This window comes from Lagenorhynchus albirostris, chromosome 8 (assembly GCF_949774975.1).
Source record: "Lagenorhynchus albirostris chromosome 8, mLagAlb1.1, whole genome shotgun sequence".
Taxonomy (NCBI): Eukaryota; Metazoa; Chordata; class Mammalia; order Artiodactyla; family Delphinidae; genus Lagenorhynchus; species Lagenorhynchus albirostris.
The window spans coordinates 86,030,704-86,055,412 of NC_083102.1; the positions used below are offsets into that span (position 1 = coordinate 86,030,704).

General features: G+C 39.7%; 2 protein-coding genes across 2 annotated transcripts in view; one reads left to right on the forward strand and one right to left on the reverse strand.

Moving 5' to 3' along the window:
- Window positions 1–24,709, reverse strand: part of FBXL13 (F-box and leucine rich repeat protein 13) — a 185,033-nt gene that overhangs the window by 125,284 nt on the left and 35,040 nt on the right. Inside the window, 1 exon segment of the mRNA XM_060157227.1 lies at window positions 23,737–23,904. Within this exon segment, the coding sequence (XP_060013210.1) occupies window positions 23,737–23,904 (168 nt within the window).
- Window positions 1–24,709, forward strand: part of LRRC17 (leucine rich repeat containing 17) — a 168,502-nt gene that overhangs the window by 115,815 nt on the left and 27,978 nt on the right. The window lies entirely within an intron of this gene.

The window sequence follows — 24,709 nt, forward strand, 5'->3', positions numbered from 1 at the left end:
CACAGGAAAGGTGGCCGTGACGGTAGGAGATTGGTACATATAGGGAAGAGGTGGATAGATCAAGTAAGTTAAAAGGCTAGGAAATTGGGAGCCGGGTTTCTCCCTCTAGGAGAAGGTAGTTATGAGTGTGGAAAGGAAGAAAACTAGAATGAACCCTGTGGTGTTACACTGGAAGTGGGTATTGGTGGAAAATCGTGGTTTTCGATTATATACAACTAGATAAATAGGGGAGGCTAGGAGCAGGAAAATCATCCCCTGAAGCTCATGAAGAGTGGACTCTTGAACCAAATCAAGGTTCTGTTAACAAGAAGGAGGGGAGGGATTGACTATTAAGCAGCAAACATCTTGCCAGTCCACCACCCAACAGATCGTCAAAGTAGGGAGCAAACACCCTTGGCTTCAGGACGCTTTCACCACCTCTTTGATTTCCTGGGTCTTACTCACTAACCTATAGTATTTCTAGGTTATTGCTAGACCAGGGGTCAGCAAACATTTTCTAAAAAGGGTCAAAAAGTAAATATTTTGACTTTGTGGGCCAAGAGGAAATGTCCTCAACTCACTGAGCAACAAATCACCAAAAGATGAATGGTCTTTTTTTATTTTACATCTGAAAATGTAAAAACTATTTTTAGTTAGAAATTCATACAAAAATAGGTGGTGGTGGGCACAGTCTGCCACCCTTGCTGTAGACCATCCCCATCCTCAGCACTCGCAAGATGGGGCCCAGCTTGGTGGCTCTTCTGGGACTTAACCTAAAAGAGCTATGGCAAGATCCCTTGGGGCAAGCCAAATTCTTAACCCTATTTGTTTCTTGTCACCCCTGTCCTGAGGGCAACCTGTGTCCTGAAACACTCATTTCATCAGAACAAATAGAGCCAAATTTGGGGGCAAGAAATGAAAAATCCCCAAAGATCTTTTTTGGCAACACTGCTTTGCCTCAGAAGGGCCAGTTTTCACAATTCCCAGAGATTAAAAATAGAGTTCTGTTAGAATGTGAATATATTTAAACATTCACTAGTAATCGAGGTCATCATTAGGCAGCTTAGGCATAAGTGCTTTTAAATGTCAGAGTAAACCTCTTGGGTCCATTCAACCATTGACTGTCTACCAGTGGGATTGTTTAGTATTGGTTTAGTCATGTTTAGTATTGGTAGGCTCATTCACAAACATTATAGTTCACATCAGCTTTATCCCCATTATACAAATCAGGAAACTGAAGATCAAAGAGATTAAATTACATGCTGTAGATTACACAATGTCTCAGTCAGCTCAGGCTACTATAACAAAATACCGTAGACTGAGTGGCTTGAACAGCAGACATTTCTCACAGTTTTGGAGGCTGGGAAGTCCAATATCAAAGTACTGGCAGATTTGGTTCTTGGTAAGGGCTTTTTTCCTGGCTTGTAGACAACTGCCTTCTTGTTGTGTCCTCACATGGTAAAGAAAGGAAGCTCTGGTGTCTCTTCGTCTTCTTCTAAGGGCAGCAATCGCATTATGGGGGATCTACCCTCATGACCTCTTCTAAACCTAATTATCTCCCCAAGATCCTACTTCCTAACCATCTCATTGGGAGTTAATACTTCAACATATGAATTTGGTAGGGGCACAACCATTCAGTCCATAACACACAGTTATCCAGAGCTCAGATTCATACTTTGATTTTCTACATTTAGGATTCATTTCCCTACACAATTTCCACTGAAACTTTACCCCATTCTAGAATGATATATTGTTCTCACCTGACTGCCACCTGCCTAGAATAGAATGAGTCATAAAACACCTTTCAGCATAAATTTTAATCCTCACCATATAACCTCTATTTTGAATATTTTTCCAAAGCCTCATAATTATTAGACATTTTCCAATCATAAACTACTTGACAGTATGAAAAGACTTTCATCATTTTGCTGACAAATTCTCCTAAGAGATATTTGTGTCAAAATTCTGCAAACACCCATTTACTTGAAGAAAAATTTTGTTCGAAAGTAAACCTCAATTGTTTAATGAAGTCATTCTCCTCATCCAAAATCAAAATGGAACTTTGCCAGTACGAGGTCAAGAGTTTTCTGTTCCCTGTTTAAACTAACCATTCCTTTTTGCACAACATCTAATGTCAAAAAATATAACAACACTTTCCCTTCCAAACAGAGGAAAATTTAACCATATCCCATTAGAAATAGAACTCCCAAGAGTAGAACACTTAACAGTTAATCTGCTTCCATGGCTAAATTGCATGTTCTATTTAAACTTAATCTTTAAAAAATTTAAATATTATTTCAATTCCTGGACCACTCGTAGCAACTATCTTGTTCTGCTTACCCAAAGTAGGACATTCTAGAGAAGTTATTTTTGTTTTTAATGCAGTATTTCTGATGTATAAAATGGTAGATATTCTAAAAACTTAACTGTGAGCTTCTTCTCATGTATATAGAATCTTAAGGGAAAATAATAAATTAATGTGAGTTTTTCACTCTGTATCTTTCTTCTATTTCTCCCTAACTTAAACTTATTCTCAAAGGAGACATATGCTCTCTAGAAGACAGTATCCTAAAAAACATTCTACTATGATTCCCAAATGCCATTAAAAGTCAAAACATTGTTTTGGATATAAGTTCGATATGGGTCTGAACTACGGTTTGGTGGTTATAGCCTGACATTCAAGAGTTAGATCCCAGGGACATATAGACCAATATTTCCACAAGTGTTACTTAAAATATTAAAAAATATTTGGTAGGAAAAAATAATTATGTGACCAAATAAGTTTGGGAAATTCTGATCAAAGCAAAGTAAAATATTATGAAACATTTAAGCATCTAGAGGAAGAAAGAAATTAATAATAAGCACATATCCATTAATCAGATTTAACAAATATTACCCTTTTAGAAACTGAAGTCAAGAACTTTTTTCTTTAGGACCTTCTTTTATCTCCAGAAAGACAGTGACATTAACCATTTACTGTGAACCTCATTTTTGTTTTTTTAATGTAAATTCTCTATTCTCACAGCTTCCAAGATACCGCATTATCCTGGTTTTTCCCTGACTCTCCACCCTGGTTCTCTGCTCTCTCCATTTTTCTATTAGTTTAGGGAAACAATAGGATATATACATATGTATGCACACACACACACACACACACACACACACACACACACACACACACACACACACACACACACACACACACACACACACACACACACACACACACACACACACACACACACACTGTAAGTAATTGGCTCCCACAATTATGGAAGCTGAGAAGTCCAAGATCTGCAGTTGGCAAGCTGGCTATTCAGCCTTCAATGGCTTGGATGATACCCACTCCCACTGGGGAGGGCCATCTGCTTTACTCAGTGTACTAATTCAAATGTTAATCTCATCCAAAAACATCCTCACAGACACACCCAGAAATAAAGATTAGCCAAATATCTGGGCACCCCATGGCCCATTCAAGTTGACACATAAAATTAACCATAACAGTCCCCAATTGGCTTCCCTGCCTTTTCTTAAATCATGGGTATTTCCCAAGGCTCACCCTTTGGCACCAGCAAATTTTTAAAAATTCTCTCCCTCAAAGAGTTTGTTCATTCTTACGGCTTATATGATATTTTATTTATGACAACTACCTAATCAAAATTTTAATGCTAGACTTTCAATAAGAAGGGAAAGAAGCTTGTGTGAAGGTGGAAAGGACATTTACATTTATTGTGCACTTCTTCTGTGCTAGGCATTTCATTTTAATTCTTAGAAGACCCCTGTTATGTGTCCATTGTTATCCTAGTCTAAAGATAGAGGGACCTAACTCTACACCATTTTCCAGTTCTACCTGGATTAGGCTTGCTACATAAAATACAGGATGCCCAATTAAATTTGAATTTACATAAAGAACTAATAAATTTTTAGTATAAGTATATGCCACATATTGTACAGGACAAAGTTATACTACAAAGAAAAGGAAAACTTTACCTGAAATTTAAATTTAATTGGGCGTCCTGTATTTTTACTTGCTAACTCTGGCAACCCTCACCTGAATTGGGGTCCTCCATTGCTTGTTCTGGTCCCTTAGCTCTGTATACAGACCCTCAGTGTCTGCCTGACCACCTGTCCCTCATCACCTGCCTGTTGCCATGGTCACCACATGTTGACAGCTGCCATACCCCGATCCCTGTGTTCTACGCACCTGCAGGACTCTCACCAGATGGGAATTCTTTCATGCTCACTACCTGGCCCGGCTGTGGCTGTTTGGCCAAATCCTCTGAAGACCATTCTGTACCACAATCAGCTATGGAACAGTCTTCCCCTCACTCCACCCAGAACTAGCACCACCCTGGTGGTCGTGATCCTGGTTAAGTGTCCCACCAGCATATAAACCACGCCCACTTTCCATACAATACAGGGTCTTGTGGGAAGGGGGAAAATATGGATAGAAAATTGATTTTAAAAACACAAAAAAGCGGGCTTCCCTGGTGGCGCAGTGGTTGAGAGTCCGCCTGCCGATCCAGGGGACACGGGTTCGTGCCCCGGTCCGGGAAGATCCCACATGCCGCAGAGCAGCTGCGCCCGTGGGCCATGGCCGCTGAGCCTGCGTGTCCGGAGCCTGTGCTCTGCAACGGGAATGGCCACAACGGTGAGAGGCCTGCGTACCACAAAAAAAAAAAAAAAAAACACAAAAAAAAGCAAAGCCAGAGAGGCATCTTAACAGCTCAGGGCAGCAGAATGAGCCCCAGAAAGGAAGAGTGGACAGGATTTTTGTTCAACATTTTTTCACCATTGATAAGACTGTAAGCATCATGTTTATAAAAGCAGTGAATTCCACAGGCTGTACAACATAGCTAACTCACTGAATATTGGAATTAGAACCAAAATCAACAAGATGAACTTGAATAGGAATAACAGGAACTGCTGTGTTTAGGTTGAGAATAGCAGTGACATAAGGTAAAACTGCTGGCCAGCAGTTCGGATAAAAAAGACCTCAGCATTTTTGTTCAACACAAGTTCAAGGATAGGCATTATGATGTAGTAGATAAAAAAACAAGACTTAGGTTCAAACATACCCTATCTCAATTCCTGATTTCACCACTTAGGGAAAGAATGGGAGCTTATGGCAGACATCTGTGCTGCATTCCCATGCCAACCCTCCTAAGAGGTGACAAGCCCCCTAATGGGAGCCCTCTGAAGGCCACAGCAACTGACCACTAAAAAGCCTGCCTTGAACCCCATGGTAAAAATCCCTGTGCCCAAGCTTGGTTCAGAAACTGTGGAGCCTCCTGCCTTCAAGGGACTGAATCAACTTAGGAAGCGCAGGTGTGGTGGCCAGCACTGGACTTAGTGGGCTCAAGTCCAGTGCTCTTCTTGGGTTCTTGGGCTCTAAGAGACCTCTAAGACTCTTGCACAACCAAGGAGCAGGGGCCAAGGGGGATTAGGATTACATGTCATGATTGAGATTGACTTTACTGGCTGCCAAATGGGTGGAGACATGTAGCAGACGGACCTGACATAGGGGAATAAATAAATATGACATTTATTTTCATCCAAATATTAGGGAGCATAATTCACACTCTACAAAGTTTAAAGTACTTGTTCAGTCAGACAGACTCAGACCAATCCCAACCATACCACTGCGATTTAACCTACTTTCCAAGCATCATTTCATTGTTTTGCAAACAAGAAAAAATAATGCCAAATTCACAAAGCTTTTAGGAGAATTACATGAGATAACTTGTGGTAAAAACCCTAACATAGTTCTTAGTGTGGTATGGTTGCATTTTATACAAATATGAATTCTGTGGATTTAAAATAGTGCAATAAAAATGAGACCCATTCTATGGCAAAATTTGAAAAAAATATGAATCCCATTTTATATTTTTATTCTTACATGGAAAAACATCTTGAATGGGTATCATTTGCTAATCACTAATTGGATGTGGAGAATAAAAATAAAAGGGGAAGTTTAGGATGACCCTCACAGTTAAGATTTGGGTGACACGTGATGATGCTGTTTACCAAGAAAGGCCAGGAATATGGAGGGGTGGGGAGAAGTCCCCCAAGGGCAGTAGGGAGGTGATGTTTTTAAGTTAGACAAGTTGGGGGAGATTCTGTGGAACATTCAGATAGAGGTGCTCAGCAGGTATTGCTGATAGTGGCCTGGGTCTCAGAAGAGAAAGCTGGCTGGAGATTTATAGATTTGAAAGTCAGGAGTAAACAGCATATAACCTAAAGCATGTCTTTGAAATCACCCAGAGATTGAGGATGGAATGAGAAGATCAAAGAAGCAGTGATGTAGCCTTTACAAATACTATCATATAAGAAGTGAATGGGAACACATTATCTCTAGAGGAATCTTAAAATGAATATTCAGAGAGGTGGACAGAAAACCAGGAGAGAGTGTTGTCACTGAGGCTGAGTTTAAAGAGAGATTTTTCTTCAATAATTTTTTAATTGAAGTATAGTTGATTTATAATGTTCTGTTAATTTCTGCTGTACAGCAAAATGATTCACTTATATATACATTTTTAATATTCATTTCCATTATGGTTTATCATAGGATATTGAATATAGTTCTCTGCCCTATACAATAGGACCATGTTGTTTATCCATTCTATACATAAAAGCTTACATCTGCTAACCCCAACCTCCCACTCCATCCCTCCCACACCCTCCTGCCCCTTGGCAACCACAAGTCTGTTCTCTTTGTCCATGATTCTGTTTCTGTTTCATAGATAGGTTCATTTGTATCATTTAGATTCCACATATAACTGATATCATATGGTGTTTGTCTTTCTCTTTCTGACTCACTTTACTTAGTTGACAATCTCTAGTTGCATCCATGTTTCTGTAAATGGCATTATTTCATTCTTTTTTATGGCTGAGTAGTATTCCACTATATATATGTACCACATCTTCTTTATCCGTTCATCTGTCGATGGACATTTAGGTTGTTTCCATGTCCTGGCTATTGTGAATAGTGCTGCTATGAACATAGGGGTGCATGTATCTGTTTGAATTACAGTTTTGTCTGCATATATGCCTAGGAGGGACTGCTGGATCATATGGTAATTCTGTTTTTAGTTTTCTGGGGAACCTCCATACTGTTCTCCATAGTGGCTGCACCATCTTACATTCCCACCAACAGTGTAGAAGGGTTCCCTTTTCTCCACACCCTCTCCAGCATTTGTTATTTGTAGACTTTTTTTTTTTTTTTTGCGGTACGCGGGCCCCTCACCGCCGCGGCCTCTCCCACCGCGGAGCACAGGCTCCGGACGCACAGGCCCAGCGGCCATGGCTCACGGGACCAGCCACTCCGTGGCACGCGGGATCCTCCCGGTCCAGGGCACGAACCAGTGTCCCCTGCATCCGTAGGCGGACTCTCAACCACTGCGCCACCAGGGAAGCCCTGTAGTTTTGATTTGCATTTACAGAGAGGTTTAATGCTAAAGAAGTTGTCAGCCATGTCAGGTCACAGAAAGGTCAATAAAGTCATAACATTTTCATCAGCTGTTGAAGGTCAGTGGAGAGTCTAGCTAGCACAACTTCAGTGGAAAAGTGGGAGCAAAGATGGGCTTCAGGAATGTCCATTTTAAGGGAGGTGATACTTGCACTGGATGCTGCCCTGATCAAATCACACTTGGAATATTTCTTCTAACTTTGGCACTGTTGAGTGTGAAGTACTGATTGGAGGAGACAGCCATTGCATAGGAGAAGAGAAGCAGGCAGGCATCAAGATTAGGTAGTGAAAAACAAATGTCATGTATTAACGTTTATATGTGGAACCTAGAAAAATGGTACAGATGAACTGGTTTGCAGGGCAGATATAGAGACACAAATGTAGACAACAAACGTATGGACAGCAGGGGGAACGTGGCGGGGAGTTAGTTGGTGGTGGTGTGATGAATTGGGAGATTGGGATTGACATGCATACACTAATATGTATAAAATAGATAACCAGTAAGAACCTGCTGTATAAAAAATAAATAAAATTAAATTTAAAAAAATTAGGTAGTGAAAATAGAAGATAAATTAGAAGGCTCAGGAAAAACCAAACTGATAAGCCATGTTATATGGAAATTAGAAAGATAAAACGAAGGGGCAGAGGCAGGAATATGGAGTGATTTATATTTTTTAACCACAGAAGGAACAGCAGCCAGGAACACAGTGTGGATCAGACCCCATGGGGTTGAGGATCTCAGCATGGTGCACTCTCCACACCCTATCACTCTGGCAAAGGATGCCTTCATGATGCAAACAGCATTATGAGGAAATCCTCAAGCTCTGAATAAAACCATAACTGGTCAGAGCCTTAAATGACCTGGGTATCTCTATCTGGGAGACAGAGCTTTCCATATAAAAGGATTAACTTGAACCTGGGTGCACAAGACCCACCCTGGGTGCTGCTACTCCCACTGATTCTCATCTGACTCAGTGTTGAGTAGTAAGTCACATGAGGGAATATTCACATTGTCTAGTGTTGTTTTCTCTCACACTGCTACTTGAAGGGAAACCTCAGGACCAGGATAAGGAGGGAGCTGAGTATAAAAGTACAGAGCGATCCAGGCCACCGATTACCTGGAGAGCTCCCCTGTGTTTAGAAAGTTGGGCCCATTCAGGGTGGGGAGAAAACATGGTCCATACCACTCTATGAGGGACCTACAAATAGAGAATTCTCAGAAAATGGCAACCAAGATAGTAGCAGGAGTGGAGGGGGGAAGAGTTGAGACTAGAAACTGTGAGAGAAGAATAAACAGTTGACTGAACTGGGAATTTGTAACCACATAAGTACTAGAAAATAAAATCATAGCTATGTTTTATAATTGACAAATTTGTTCTTATTCCTTGTGGATGCAGCAGAAAGAACTAGGGACAAAGGGTGCTTGGGAAGCTGCTTTCTCTGCTTTGATATGAGAGACAACTTGCTAATTACATACCTACTCCTCCCCGAAAGGGAACAGAATGCACCCCAAAGTCAACAGCCTCTCAAGCACAGAAAGCGTTAGACCAGAGGCTGGATACACATTACTATTACTGGAGATGCTTCATTTTCTTGGCCTCATATCCCCATCCGAAAGCACTTCAGTAACACTCCAGGGCTCTGTCTCCACCCCTCCCATCTCCCCAGGAGAAGAGGAGGGATGTTACCTGACTGGCGAATTTTGGAGAAATAACCAGGCCTACAATTCAGCTCCCGGTCCACTCTGCCCTGACTCAAAAGCAAATGCATGCATCCTGGCCGCCCTCAGCAGCCTGAGGGAGGGGTGCAGTAGTCCAGGCTGTGCAGTGACTGAGGGTAAGTCTGTCTGATCCAGGTGTAAAGTACTAGCAAGTCACCTTGGTCAATCAATGTCTTAAGCCATGGTTTCCTACCATCTATATCAAATAATATTTAGCTCTCCAGCAGTCTACTTCCCAACTGTTTCCAAACTCAGACAAGGAAGAGGGTATTATTATATTGTCCCCTAAGACTCTAAGAATATCTCTGAGGAATACCGTCCTGGGGGAAATGTTAGACCATATAGCTCAGAAGTTGTTCTAAATGTGGGATTCTGTGACTTAATGACTTCTCAGATACTTCTAGGATCTTCTAACTTAGTGTCCAGTTGACATTTCAAATTCAATGAATCTAAAATTAAATTTCTCTTCCCCCCACACCAGTTCACTCTCCCAACATTGCAGCACATCAAAAGTACAACTGGCCTCATATTCATTGAGATTTAAAAGGTTAAAGTTCCCAAATGGTAGGGAAGTTGAAAACATCCCTATCATGATTGCATATCCATACTGACATAGCCAAGTGGTGTTTGAAAATCTGTGATCGCCAAGATCTAGTGAGAGTATGGAGAAAAGAGAAGGGGCCAAGGTCAATATCCACGGGTGCTGTGAGGAAGCTGGGGGAGAGGGAAGAGCGAGAAACCTAACATGAGGACCAAGAAATAATTCCCAGAGAAAACGACTAGGACGTGTCATGCCATAGAACCACCCCCCTCCAAAAAAAGAGCATTTCAAAAAAGAAGCATAATCAAATGCTACTCAAAGAACAGGGAAGAAGTGAGCATAAGCTATTGGATTTGATGATTAAGAAATTCCTGGGAATGAGACCAAGTTTGTGGCGGTGGGGCTGAAAGGGGAAAAATCATTTCCCATTCATTTATTCAACCAACATTTATTGAGCATCTAGGGGTTATGAATTCAAAGCATGTAAGCCACTGTCCCTGTCCTCAAGGCACTTACAGTCCAAGAGGAAAACAGAAAATAGACAGTTATAACAGACAGTAAGAAATGCTTCAGGGGCTCTGGGAACACATATGAAGAGTAACTAATCAAGACTAAGGGAGAGGACAGAAGATCAAAGGTAGCCTTTCTGGAAAAGATGACATCTGGGCTGTGCCTAGACAGGAGTGAGCCAGTCAAAGAAGAGAAGGGGACCCTATACAGAAAGGGCATAATGGCTGGAGAGAATGTCTTATACTTGAGTAGTAGACTAGGTAACTCAGTATAGCTAGAGCCAAAGATTCCTGTGGAGAAATGGTGGAGAATGAAGCTGAAAGGTAATGAGGGGGACAGAAAGGGCTTTGTGGGCAATGTTAGAGCCGATGGGGAGTCAAGGAGAGATTTTAAGTGGGAAAGTAACATGAATAAATGGGACTTTAGAAAGACATCTCTGGTGGGCAAATGAAGAATGAGTTGGAAGGTCAAGGTCAGGAATAGATGCTGGAAGACCCAACTAAGGGTTGGGTCTTTATATATAGATATAGATATATCTAGATATATAGATATATCACATTTTCTTTTATCCATTCATCTGTCGATGGGTACTCAGGTTGTTTCCATGTCTTGGCTAATTGTAAATAATGCTGCAGTGAACATGGGGCATCTTTTTGAGTTAGTGTTTTTGTTCCCTTCAGATAAATACCCAGAAGTGGAATTGCTGAATCATATGGTAGTCCTGTTTTTAATTTTTTGAGGAACTTCGATGTTTTTCATAGTGGCTGCAACAATTTACATCCCCACCTTTGCTTTTGTTGTTCCTTTTAGTAAAGGTGTTCATCTTTTACCCTGACATATTTTCTTCTTAGCATTTAATTCTATATGACATGTCCTTGTGTATGTTTCCTTGTTTGCTATCTGATTCTTCACCCTAAAATATAAGTCCCTTGAGAGCAAGGTATTTGTCTAATCCACCACTATTTCCCCAATACCTAAAACAAAGCCTTGTACATTGTAGGCATTCAACATAGTTATTAAATAAATAAAATAAAATCTTTATGGAGCACCTGCTTGTGCCAACCTCTTAGGTGCTTAGGATAAAGAAATGTAAAAAATCAATAAACAGAAACTTCAATTAAATAGATTTGGGAGACCAGAAAGGAGAGCTCTTACACCTGCAAGGATAGCAGAGCCCAACAGGAAGAACTCTTCTTTCCATGGCAAAGACTCAGGCAGTGAGAAGCCATGGGATCTTTGTTTACTTAGCCCTCCCAACTTCCTTTTCCTTCTTATAAAAGCGCTCTCCTTCCCTTGCCATTGGGGGACTTGCGCATGACTCATAATGGTTACAGACCTCCAACTGCAATTCTCTTCTGCTCCTGAATAAACACATCTTTGCTGGAGAATTGCTTGATAGTATATTTGTTTTAGGTGAACAGAAGTAATCAAAACAGATGTAATTCCAAAACCCCAAAAGCATACAATTTAGTGGAAGAGACAGACAAAAAAAACAAGAACACTGGGCTTCCCTGGTGGCGCAGCGGTTGAGAGTCCACCTGCCGATGCAGGGGACACGGGTTAGTGCCCCGGTCCGGGAAGATCCTACATGCCGTGGAGCGGCTAGGCCCATGAGCCATGGCCGCTGAGCCTGTGCGTCCGGAGCCTGTGCTCCACAACGGGAGAGGCCACGGCAGTGAGAGGCCCGCGTACCACAAAAAAAAACAAAAAAACAGAAAAACAAGAACACTATTAAAAAATAATAGTTATGTACAATGAGAAGTGCTATGAAGGAAAAGAACAGGCTTAGAGCAAGGATTGATTTTAGATTGAGTAATCAGGAGAGGTCTTTCCAATGGGGAACATTCTGAGACGTAAACAGAGACCTAGTCAAACTAACAGCAGATGGAGAAGAGTTCCCTATGGGATATGAGCACGGGCAAAGCCCTCTGTAGGATTTTCTGCATTCACTTCTTACATTTTCCTCTACTGGGATGTTTTCATCCAAGAGTCATAGGTGTTTAAAGCTGGAAGTGATCCTAGAAGCTATCTAGCCCACCCTCATTTTACAGAAGAAACTCCGAATACATACGTACTTTTTGCTGGGAATTTTCAAAGTCTTTAAACTGAGGTTAAGAGAACGTAGATGCCCTGTGGGAGGTCAGCAAGCTGACAGAGCCAGCAGGGCTACGTGTAGAATCCAGTCTTCCTGACTTTCTCTTCAGTGGCTTCCTGTCATTCAGCCATCTAAATTCAATATATTAAAAATAGTAACTTCTACTGAGAAATTACGTGTGCTAGGCATTGTTCTAAGCACTTTGTGTGTATTAACTCATTTAATCCTCACAATAGCAAGTGCAGGAGATATTATTATTATCCTTTCATTACAAATGAGACAGCTTAGAAACAAAAAATTAAGCAAGATGCCCAGGGTCATGCAGCTAGTGACGGAATCAGCTATCCAGACTCCAGAGCACACTCTCAGTTTCCATGTAGCTGCCTCTTTCTGTGCTGTAGTTTTTCATCTTACAAATGATGTATCATTTTGCAAGGGTGGTTCCTGCTAAAATTAATGTAGCATCTTCTACAATTTAAAAGTCATGAAAACTTTATTTCAAAATCATTTGTAAACTTCTTAACTTAGGTAGCGTTACTGATTAGGGCTGAAGTGATGAAAGTGCCCAGGTCTATGGGCACGGCAATCTTATACCCAAAATAAACTGATCCTAAAGCAATTTTTAGATGTTGAGCTTAATCTGCTTTTTCACCCACCCCACAGACTGAGCCAACACACACACAGTTCTTTGATGGAGCCGTGTGGTTTTGGAAGCTCCCTTATCTGAAGTTCACACAGTACATGCCTAAGAAACTTGGAACCACTCTGCTTTAGTGAATTGAGGTCAGACTGACCTCTGAGGTTATCAAAACAGAAACTCAAAAAGTCATTGAGACTACTCTTTTGTTTTAGAATTTCAAGTAATTTAATCTAACAGGCCTGAACCATCTGGTTTGTCTCCTGCAACATGGTACAAGTTTTAAGTTTTTCCAGGGACATTTTTCCCCAAGTGAGATGAGTCATCCACACTATAAAATCTGAAGGTGATTTTACAAGTCTTTGCAAGTCCACACACTATTATCTTTTACAAACAAACAAAAAGTTACAGTTGTTTAAAATGAAAGACAGCCCTAAGATACTACTTATATTATTAAACTAATCAAACACTTTTCATTTTAGGACAACTGCATTACTTGACTAGATTATTTAGACTTTCCAAATTCATCCACATAAGGGTTTTCTCTGTATTGCTTGTCAAACTACACACATACAAAAAAAAAAAAAAAAAGTTGCGTTTTCATGGAAAATGATCTTTGCCAAACCTCCCAAATAGCTCTGAGTTTGACTGATAGTGTATGAGCTCTACCATCTAACAAAGCAGCCTTTCGTAATGGGTAAATGATACTAAGGAAAATGATAGTGAAACAGAACCTGACTTGTTTTCATGAGTTGATGCAACTGAACCTAAAAAGCAAGCCTACAGTTTTTCAAGTTAGGTTCAAATTGCATCACAATAATTGAAACTGATTGCTGTTTTCAATTATTCCTTCAAAACATTAGACAGTCTAAATATACAAATCTCCATTTTGAAAACTAACACTTCCAAAAACTTTAAAGTTTAGATCCAGCTCATATTACATTTTTATGTTTTGTTTCTTAAGTCCCTGAGAATTCACTGACCAGAGAAGTCACCAAATTAAATGCCATTTTAGAACTATGATTTAAAAAATTAATTCTGCAAATCTATTGCGTTAATAAGCTTAATAAACCCAACTGTTTAAGACAGGAGTGTTAGAATCATTAATTTCCAATTTTATAATATTATATAAATTCACTCTTTTATTACCTGTACATTTTAATGGATATTCTTGACAATTTATTTGATTGGGAAAAATTTGAGACTATCTCCAAAAATAATTCTGTGCTTTAGTGTCATGTCAAGATTGAGTAATTTTTAAAAGTTACTCTTGTATTTTTTTAAGGGTAGTACAACTAAACAGATGTATTGAGTATAATGGTTCTTTTTTTTAACATCTTTATTGGAGTATAATTGCTTTACAATGGTGTGTTAGTTTCTGCTTTATACAAAGTGAATCAGCTATGTGTATACATATATCCCCATATCTCTTCCCCCTTGCATCTCCCTCCCACCCTCCCTATTCCAGCCCTCTAGGTGGTCGCAAAGAACCCAGCTGATCTCCCTGTGCTATGTAGCTGCTTCCCACTAGCTATCAATTTTGAATATAATGGTTCTTAATAATTGTTTTTTATTTCACAATTATTTTACTCATATGTACACATACTATAAATGATTATTTTACATATATCAATATAATTACATATATATGTGTGTGTATATATTCTCATTCTATTTCTTTAGAATTCTCCAAGAGGAAAAACCAGAGTGATATAGAGGCTATAATTTTACCCAAGTAGTCAGGAAAACCAGATTCTGGTCTCGGTTTTGTAGTTGTCTGGCTTTGGGGATGTCATTTAATTTCTCAGATCCTCAGCTGTCCCTCCTGAAAAAGGTAATAGCTCAGCACAAAAATCTCTATGTTCTTTTCTAGATCATGCTATGGTTTGAGCACTCTGACAGACTCTATAAATCTGATCCCAAAAGGGCTCAATATCATTCCACAAAGTGGTGGGGGTGAGAATTAGGGTGGAAGGAGGGACAGGAAGGCTGATCATAACCCATGACGTGATATCATAAAGAAATATTTAAAATGCAAAAACTGGCAATGATTTTCATTGTCCTGAGCAAAATCCCCAGTAATTCTACATGTTTCCCATATCCTGATATGAGATTTTTCCAAAGTGAATCCAAACGTCAATTAATTCAACATAAACTCGTCTCTGTAAGTTTAGAGTTTTGTCCGGGTAATGAGAATGCAGAAGTCTTAGAAATCAAGGTCCAAGAGGGTTGAAACTGCCCAAGGTCGTATTGCTAGTGAGTAGCTAGCAATAGCTGAGCCCTATGCCTGGACTTTCAATCATATTATCAAACCAAAAGACTTCTTATGAGAAAGGATGCAAGTTCATAGCTCATCGTAACTGTTGAAGTTTCCATGTACAAGTTTCTGTTAGGGCCCGGATCACATTATAAAGTGGTTTACTGGCTCTGGGCTCTGTGGTTCTTTATTAGTTGGCATTTTTAGTTTCTCTGAACTGGAAGACAGAAGAGTATTAAACCAGAGTTCCTCTGCAGCAACTATGTATTGACTTCTTAAACATCTTCTTGTTTCTTATCTGTTGTAATTGTTATTTTGCTTTTCACTGAAACCAACATTTTTTTCTGACAAGGAGGAATGCCCTTTTAAATACTGTCTGATGACTGGCAGTTCAAATCCACCTTCAGTGAGGCTGATTGCCCAATTATCTCACCCAATCCCCCACTCAAAGTCCCCTCCTACCCATAGCAATCTTGCAGTTAGACCTGGCCTAGTGACAAAGTTCTAACCTAAAGCACATCACTGAAATTCTTGACTGTGGGGTCTTGGGGAGACTTTGGCTTTCCTAATAAACAAAGGTAGAGAACCATTTGCCTTCTACCACTGTGATTTTCCCCCTTCTCCTGGCCTGATGAATGAATATGAGGCTGGAAAAGGAGTAGCCGTATTGGAACCACGAGACAATAAGCGAGAGGATACTAAGGACTGTGGAGTGAAAAGATAGAAAATTTCCACTTTTATTGGCATTATGGAGGGCCAGCCCTGGATTGCCTTCCTCTGGACTTTGTGTTACAAGAAAAAAATAAGCCCTTATTTCTTTAAGCCCCACTATCAGTCAGGTTTTCCTGTATTGGTAGGTAAAGGCAGTATAAGCTGATACCTTAGAGAATTACTAGACCCAGAATGTTGTGCATAAAATAGCTACTTTGAAGCACACTGAAGTGTTTGCATCCAGTCAGCTTCTGAGACTAGGCACTTAAATGTTTTTATGCTCTCTTTAAGTCATCTGTATGGAGGCCCATAAAAAGAAAAGTGCTGTGTTCTTGAGACCTAAAGATCTTTCAGAACTTTACGCCTTTTCTCTTCTGTTTCAATCAGCCCTAGGATTATTTTTCAGTTATTGAAAGCTTACCTTTTATGTCTATTCATCAATAATTGTTTAGAGATTTGACTGTCACAAGCACAAGAAACAGCCTGAGGAAAACTTTGATGTTTTTATTCTAGATCTGCACCATCTTTCTTAACCTTGAATTGGAGCAGCGCAGTATAATTTCTTAAATGACATATTCATTCACTTGATAAATATTTTAAAATATTCTGTATGCTTGTAAATCAGGGAATATAATATGAATAAGACATACTCCTAGACATCCAGGAATAATCTAATATGTGTATACCATTGAGTGCCTTGACTAACAGGCAACAAAACCATGTTGAGAAACTGTCTTGTATTTGAAGTTCATTATGCAACTTTCTGTCGACTACTCCTTATTGACTCAAAACTGATATTAATAATGGCCTGAAAATAGCTTTCATCACTACCCATGGCAGAAATTAGAGAAAAACATCTAATATAAATATTCTACATTATATAGGCAAAATGCCCTTAGAACAGAAAAGGAAGCCAAGATGGGTATGGATGGTACATTTGAAAAGAGGGTACAGAGATCAGGAGAACAGGATTGAGGAAAGGGGTCAGGAAGTAAGTTGAAGGAGTTCCTACCTGATGGCATGTATTTTCTCAGTGAAGAAGGTTGGAAAGTGAAGGTGAAGGGCAGTGAAGTGGGGGATTTAGCATGAAAAATTGAAGAGTGGTAATAGTCTGCTCAGGGTACCATAACAAAATACCATAGATTAGGTGGCTTAAACAACAGAAGTGTATTTCTCATAGTTTTGGATGGTGGGAAGTCCAAGATCAAGATTGTGTCCAGTTTGGTTCCTGGTGGGAGTTTTCTCTTCTCTGCCTTCTTGCTGTGTACTCATATGGCGGAGAGAGAGCACTGGTGTCTCTGCCTCTTCTTATACAGGCAACCACCCTATTGGATTAGGACCCCAACCTCATGATTTAACCCTAATCATCTCTTCACAGGCCCTATCTCCAAATACAGTCACATTGGACGTTAGGGCTTCAGCACAGGAATGGGGAGGGGAGGACACAAACATTTAGTCCATAAATAAGAGCTTAAACAGTCTCTCTAAGAAATGGAAGGAAGAGACCCATAGAAGGATAGACAGGCATTGTTTGGAGCGACTGAAGTTAAATACCACTCAGGAAAACCATCAGCAGTCTTCCACTTCCAGCCATGATAAGGTAATGGTACGAAACTATCCTTCCCACCATATATAACTAGAGAAATGGACAAAATATGTGAAACAACTGCTTTCAGACGTTGGACAACAGTCATCACAATATTCGGATCTGTGAAAGAAGGAAAATAAATGAGATGAGACTTATGATAGCCCAGGCTTTCTGCATGGAGACATTTTTTGGCTGCTTGTGAGAGAAAGAGTGCCAGGCAGTCTCACTAAGCCAAGGAGATAGAACCCCAGTGGGATTCAAGGATGTTGAGGTTGCTGGAATTTATCAGCAAAGTACTGGAAAAGTGGGAGTTACACAGAAAAGATAGCTTGAGAAGTCTGCATAGGGATCCTTGCATCTTTGCATTTTAAACAATATGTGTGCAGGGGACACTCCATGAGGCTGAACAAAAAAGTGACTACTGGGGACAAAACATCTGCGGGGAATCTGTAAGCAGAACAACTACTATAGTTCGTACGGGATTGGAAAATTTACAAATTGAGACAAATCAGAGTACAGACATGCCACAGAACACTTGGGGCGTTCAGTAAAGACCCCGGAAGGTCACATGATAGGAGTAAGGAAAAACTAGCCTAGAGTATAAGTTATTCTAGTCTTTCCTTAACAAAGCTTAAGTATAAGCTGAGAAAAGATGAAGCTTATCTTCAAGTAAGTTAACTGACTACAAAAACCAGTACAAGGGCTTCCCTGGTGGCGCAGTGGTTGAGAGTCTGCCGGCCGATGCAGGGGACACTGGTTCGTGCCCCGGTCCGGGAAGATCCCACATGCCGCGGAGCAGCTGGGCCCGTGAGCCATGGCCGCTGAGCCTGTGCGTCCAGAGCCTGTTCTCCGCAAAGGGAGAGGCCGCAACAGTGAGAAGCCCGCGTACCGCAAAAAAAAAAACAAACAGTTCAACACTTCTTAAAAATAACAACATAATATAGTCAACAATGTAACTTACTAAACATCCAGCATATAATAAAAAAATTACTGTATCTGTAAAGAAGGAAAATCTGACACAACACATAACCAAGAGAAAAATTTAGAATGTAAACACACAGAGAAATTACAGGGATAATAAAACGAGTAAACAAGTTCTTTAAAACAGCTATTATAAAAATGCTCAAGGATTTCAAAGAAAAATGAGAGAGAAGTGGAGATTTTTTAAATGAACCACATAAAACTTCTAGAGATGAATATATCTATACTGAAAATATTCACTGGAATGACTTAATAGCAGATTAAACACTGACTTTTTTTTTCCCCTAAACAAACACTGTTTAATTATTTTGGAGGGAGGCAGTGAATAAAAACAAAAAAATCCCTACTATAAAACTAGGCAAATGCCACTAACGACCAATGATTTTCTTGTTGTACATTATGAGGAAGTTATCGTTTATTGTGCCATTCCTCTCTGCATCTTTCTGAGATGTTTCTAAACTCAGAATTGACTATATGCATTTTTAGCCCCTTTTAAGGTAGTTGAAGAAAAAGGAGGTTAACAAAAGCTAGTAAGAATTTTAAAATATGCTAAGTTCATCCTACTTACAAAATTCAGCAGTATGTTGCAGGCTATCTATTATGCAAATTGTTGGTGCCTTTTTTTTTTTTTTGCCAGTTTTGGTGAGTAATTAAACAGAAGTTAATGGCTTTTTAAAGACAGTTGCATATTTACTGTGCTGAACTTGAAGACATAGCAATAAACACTATTCATAATGAAGCACAGAAAGAAAAAAAAAGGCTTAAAAAATGAACAGGAACTCAATGAAATGTGGGACAATATTAAGTTGTTTAATAGATGTGTAATCGTTGTTCCAGAAAGAGGAAGAAGACAGAAAAATAGTTGAAGAAATAATGGCTGAAAACTTTCCAAATTTGCTGAAAAATATAAACATGTATATCCAAGAGTTCAATGAATTCCAAGAAGGATAAACACAAAGAAAACTACAAGGCATATCAAAATCAGATTGCTAAAGATTTAGTAATAAAAAGAAAAATCTTCAAAGCAACAAGAAAGAAGACACATACATACAAAGGAAGAAAAAAATATTCCACTGATTTCTCATTTAAAATAATGCAATCCAGGAGACAATGGAATGACGTCTTTTAAATGGAATGAATGAAATTTTTAAAAACCTGTCAGTCTAGAAGTCAATGTCTAGAGAAAATCTCTCTCAGAAACAGAGTAAAAATAAAGACTTTTTCAGAGAAATACAAGTTGAGAAAATTAAGCACCAACAGACGGACCTGTGCTTCAAGAAATGTTAAAGGAGGTTCTTCATGCTGAAGGAAAATAGTTCCAGATGAAAACTCAAATCTAAACCAAAAGAAAGAAGGCCAGAATCAACCTATTTGTGGAAAAATAGAAAATACTTTTTTCTGAGTTTTAAATTTCTTTAAAAGATAATGAACCCTGGGCTTCCCTGGTGGCTCAGTGGTTAAGAATCCACCTGCCAATGCAGGGAACACGGGTTCGAGCCCTGGTCCGGGAAGATCCCACATGCCGCGGAGCAACTAAGCCCGTGCGCCACAACTACTGAGCCTGCGCTCTAGAGCCCACGAGCCACAACTACTGAAGTCTGCTTGCCTAGAGCCCGTGCTCCACAACAAGAGAAGCCACCACAATGAGAAGCCCGCGCACCGCAACAAAGAGTAGCCCCCACTCTCCGCAACTAGAGAAAGCCCGCACACAGCAACGAAGACACAACCCAGACAAAAATAAAATAAATTTATATTTTAAAAAAATAATGAATCCCTTCCACTACCCTTTCACTTTCTTCTTTCAATACAATTCAGTCTTAAAGCCATTAGATTGGTCCAAGCAAAGCAGGCATCCATGCCAGGGTAAGGGGCGCAGAAGGGGCTCTGTTGGCCCAGAACAGGGCATCAGAACTAGGGTACATAAAGGGGAGCATCCACTCAGTGGAGCAGCCTTCCTTGCACAAAACAGGTGAGGAGGGTGTCCCCAAGGAGGAATGTCCCAGAGTAGAATATCAGAGCCCCAGTGGAAAAAGGAAGACAAATGAGGAAGCATGGCTCACTGTGGGATACTGGAGCCCAGAGTAGATGGAGCCCAAGAAGAGGACATCTGCCCAGCACAGACAGTCAGAGAACAAGCAGACTGAGAAGGGCATTCGTCCACATAGAAGTATAATGTAAGATGTTGAAGTCTGCAAGGAATGAGGAGGAAGTCCCTAAGGAGGGGGCAGCCACTGTGGGATGTCAGAACCTGAGCAGGACAAGGAGGGGGAACCGAGGAAGTGAAACCCTGTATAACATACCAGGAGCTAAGTGGGATGTGGAGAGTGGCTCTATTGGGGGAGGAGGGTGGCATGTGGTGACAGAGCCTACTCAGTATAAGGTGGGCATCCCCAAAGAGGGGCAGCCCATGCATGGAGCGTCAGAGCCTGAGTAGGGTAAGGAGGGCGTCTACATAGGAAGGTACTCAGTGCAGGGCGTGTTAGCCCAAACAAAGTTAGAAAGGCAACTACATAGGAGGAAAAGCAACTGGCATAGGATGTCAGAGCCCAAGCAGTATGAGGAGGGCCTCTGCACGGCAAGCAATGTCAAAGCCTGAGCAGGATGAGGAAGGTATCCACACAGGGAGGGAACAGTGGCAGCCACGTGTGTGACTGCTTCCACACAGGGGGAGTGACCAAATAAGTAACTACATGAATAATGAGAGCTGGGATTCTCACTGTTGGAGAAGGACATTGCAGATATGTAAAAGGAGAAGACTAGTATGAGCCCTGTGGTGCTAAATTGGACCTGGAAGTATCCACATACAGTTTAGGTTTAGTTTAGGTTTTTTAGGTATATAGAGGTACATAGATATGGGGGGAAATATGTATATGTGTGTTCCTACTTACAGTCTCTAGTTCTGTCTAATGAGAAGGCATGGGAGAAGCAACACTTCAATGGTGATGAACACAGATAGAGTTCAAATCTTGATTCCTACGTACAATTCTCCATTAAAAAGGATTCAAAGAGTCCTAGAGAAATGATCTATCCAGGGTGGAGCATGGAAAGTACAAGAGGAGCCTGGGACATCATGCTGTGCTACAAAGTAAGGAAGTGCTCAGAGGATGATAGTTACACATCAAAGGGACAGAGAAGGCAACCTGAAAGGACTCCCACTGAATCTGGAACAATTTGAGCACCAAAATAAATAGTGATAGTAATGGATTATAACCCATTGAATAAAATAGAAAACCATGAGTCCATACTGATATAAATAAACTAAAAGTTTGATGAGGAATGCGTATATTTATATAATTGTAAAGTACCTACCCACGAAATGCACATCCATTACAAAGGGGGCAACTGAATAGTGGAGAAGCCTAGCAGACACCACTTTCAACAAGCAGCCGCCGTGAAATCACCAATCCTGGGCAAATCCAAATCCTGTGCCACTGATAGGATGCAGTGAGAAGAGCACAGCATGATGTCTGTGGTATTTCCAGGCAATATGCAGAACCTGAATCTATTCTTGAGGAAACATAAAACAAGCTCAAATTGAGAGAACTTCTACAGTAAACCTGGCCTGATCTTCATGTCAAGGGAATGAAAATTAAAGAAAGGCTGACTAAAGGAGAGGAAGGGCCATGATAATCAACTGTTCTGTGTGATTCTGCACTGCATCCTTTTACATTATTGGGATAATTGGGGATACCCAAATTAGGTCCGAGGATTTTGATGGCTGACTGTAAGAGGATGCCCTTGTTATAGTAAATACACCAATAATATTTAGGGGTCATAGGGCATCATGTCAGCAACTTACTCCCAACTCATTCAGGAAAAAAAGTTCTTTGTGTAGTACTTGCAACTTTTCTGTTTGAGATTGCTAAAAATGAAAAATACATGCTGAATAAAATATAATTGACTGTTTAAAGCAAAAATAAATTCTAATGTAGGGTTTATAAATACATAGAAATAAAATGCATGGCAATAATAGCGTGAAGCACAGGAGGGGGGAAGTGAAAGCATGCTCTTGTTAGGTTCTTACATATGTAGAGGGATAAAAAATTATTCTAAGGCATAATGTGCAATAAATTAAAAATGCAGCTGCTTACAATGTAAATAAAGAAACAGCAGTCAAAACGTTGGAGTTCAAAGACAAAAAGCAGCTGCATAAGTGTAGGAAGGGGTGTGATATGGCTTAGAAAAATAGCTAAGAATGACATTAATATGACACAAAAAGAGAAATAATTAGGGCAACAGTAATAGACTCTGTTACTTAAAGCTTTAAAATTTCTCTCATCAAAAGACTCCATGGGCAAAATTGAAAGCAAGCATCAAGTGTAGGGGAAAAAATCTCAAATACATTCCAGGAAAAGGGTGAATATTACCAGTATATAAAGAGCTATTATGAACGGTAAGAAAATTATAAGAATTCCAATTTAAAAGCAAGCAAGAGATGAGCAGACAATTTATAAAGAGGAAACAGTGGACAAAAATGTCCTCATCCTAACTCTATGCCATACATAAAGTGCAAGATTAGATATAAATATAGGTATAGATATCTTGTTTCCCAAAATAACTTGAGCTCAAGTCTCTACATTTAGAAGGATGGATTTAATACATGGAATTTTATAACGTAAATCTGCCATCAACCAGAATAAGACGATATTTTACAACTCCTCCACCATTTATCAGGTAGTCCCACAAAGTAGAAATGGCTTATTTATCAAAATAGGAAAGAATATAACCAGTAGTTGGAATTATGGCTTGTATTTCAGAGATCAATTCAATGAGTTGTAAGCTACAGATACATGATTCTTGTTGTTATGAACTCATGATCTATGGAAGAAAGATGATAGGCATAAATATTTTAACTAACTGAAAGGTGCAATATGACAAGCCCCATTTATATTCTGGAGTGTAGGTATAACGTTAAGATTAAAAGATTAGGGATTAGTGATTAAAAGATAAGCATTGGGTTATCTAAAATCTGTTGTACCTTAAATGACAATATATGCTTGAAGGAGGAGGGAAAGAAAGACATTCCTTTCATTCTTATTTACTATAGCTTTAATTTCTCCATTTTTGATTGTTATAACAATTTACAGCCATCCAAATTGATGACTTCCAAAAAATGAAATAGCCCAAAGCTAGTTGTAAAAAATATTTTTCTTCAAAATATGGCTTCCATCATTCACACAAGGTTCATAAAACCACTCTTTAAACAAACATTGTGAAAATAACTAGTTAAGATATGAATTCATACGAACCTGTAATACTGTTCTTTTGGGTAACTGTGAAACATCAAATTCAGGAATCTCACCTACAAGAAAGACTTCAGACACATTTTGTTCAGGTGAAATGTATTCTTCTTTAGAATTTACTCTGAGTTTTAACTTGCTTCTCCATTTTTTAAATTGAAGTTCATGCTTTAACATCTGCCATGAAAATAATTTACAAATTCCATGGAACTCTTGTAAGGATTAAATGAGATGATACATGTAAAACACAATGCTTGATACAATCATAGCACCAATTAAACATTATTTATTATCATCATTATCATTATATAAATTATCATTGTCCAGAGCATGTGTAATAATGTGTAGTCTCTGAATCACCATTATAGATCATTTCCACCAGTTGTCGTACAACATTAGCATAGGCAGTCACCTTGAAGATGTGGTCCAGCCTTCTCTTTTAGAGATGAGGAAGCGGAATCCCAGAGAGTCAAGGTTCTGGTAATGCCAGAACTGGTATGTGGGGCATGGAAGGGTGAGGGTTAGCATGGAGCTATAGAAGGAGAGTTAGGGGAATTCCCCAGCGGTCCACTGCTTAGGACTCTGTGCTCTCACTGCCCAGAACCTGGGTTCAATCCCTGGTTGGGGAACTAAGATCCCACAAGCCACATGGTGTAGCCAAAGATGAAAAAAATAAATTAAAAATAAAACTAAATAAATAAATAAATATTTTTAAAAAGAGAGAGTCAGAAGGAAAGAATTTGGAGAACTGCCTAATCTATCATTACAGGAAGTCCCCATTTTAACTTTCAATACATTCCTTAAAACTGCATAATCAAGAAAACACCCAAAGGGTAAATAAGTGTTGTACCCATACAAACACACACACACACACACACACACACACACACAATTTTGGTGTAATATATGGATATATTAGAGCCTAAGGAAGAGCACACATTGGAGAGCTAGCACATACAAGTGTTCCCTGCCTCTCCTCCCA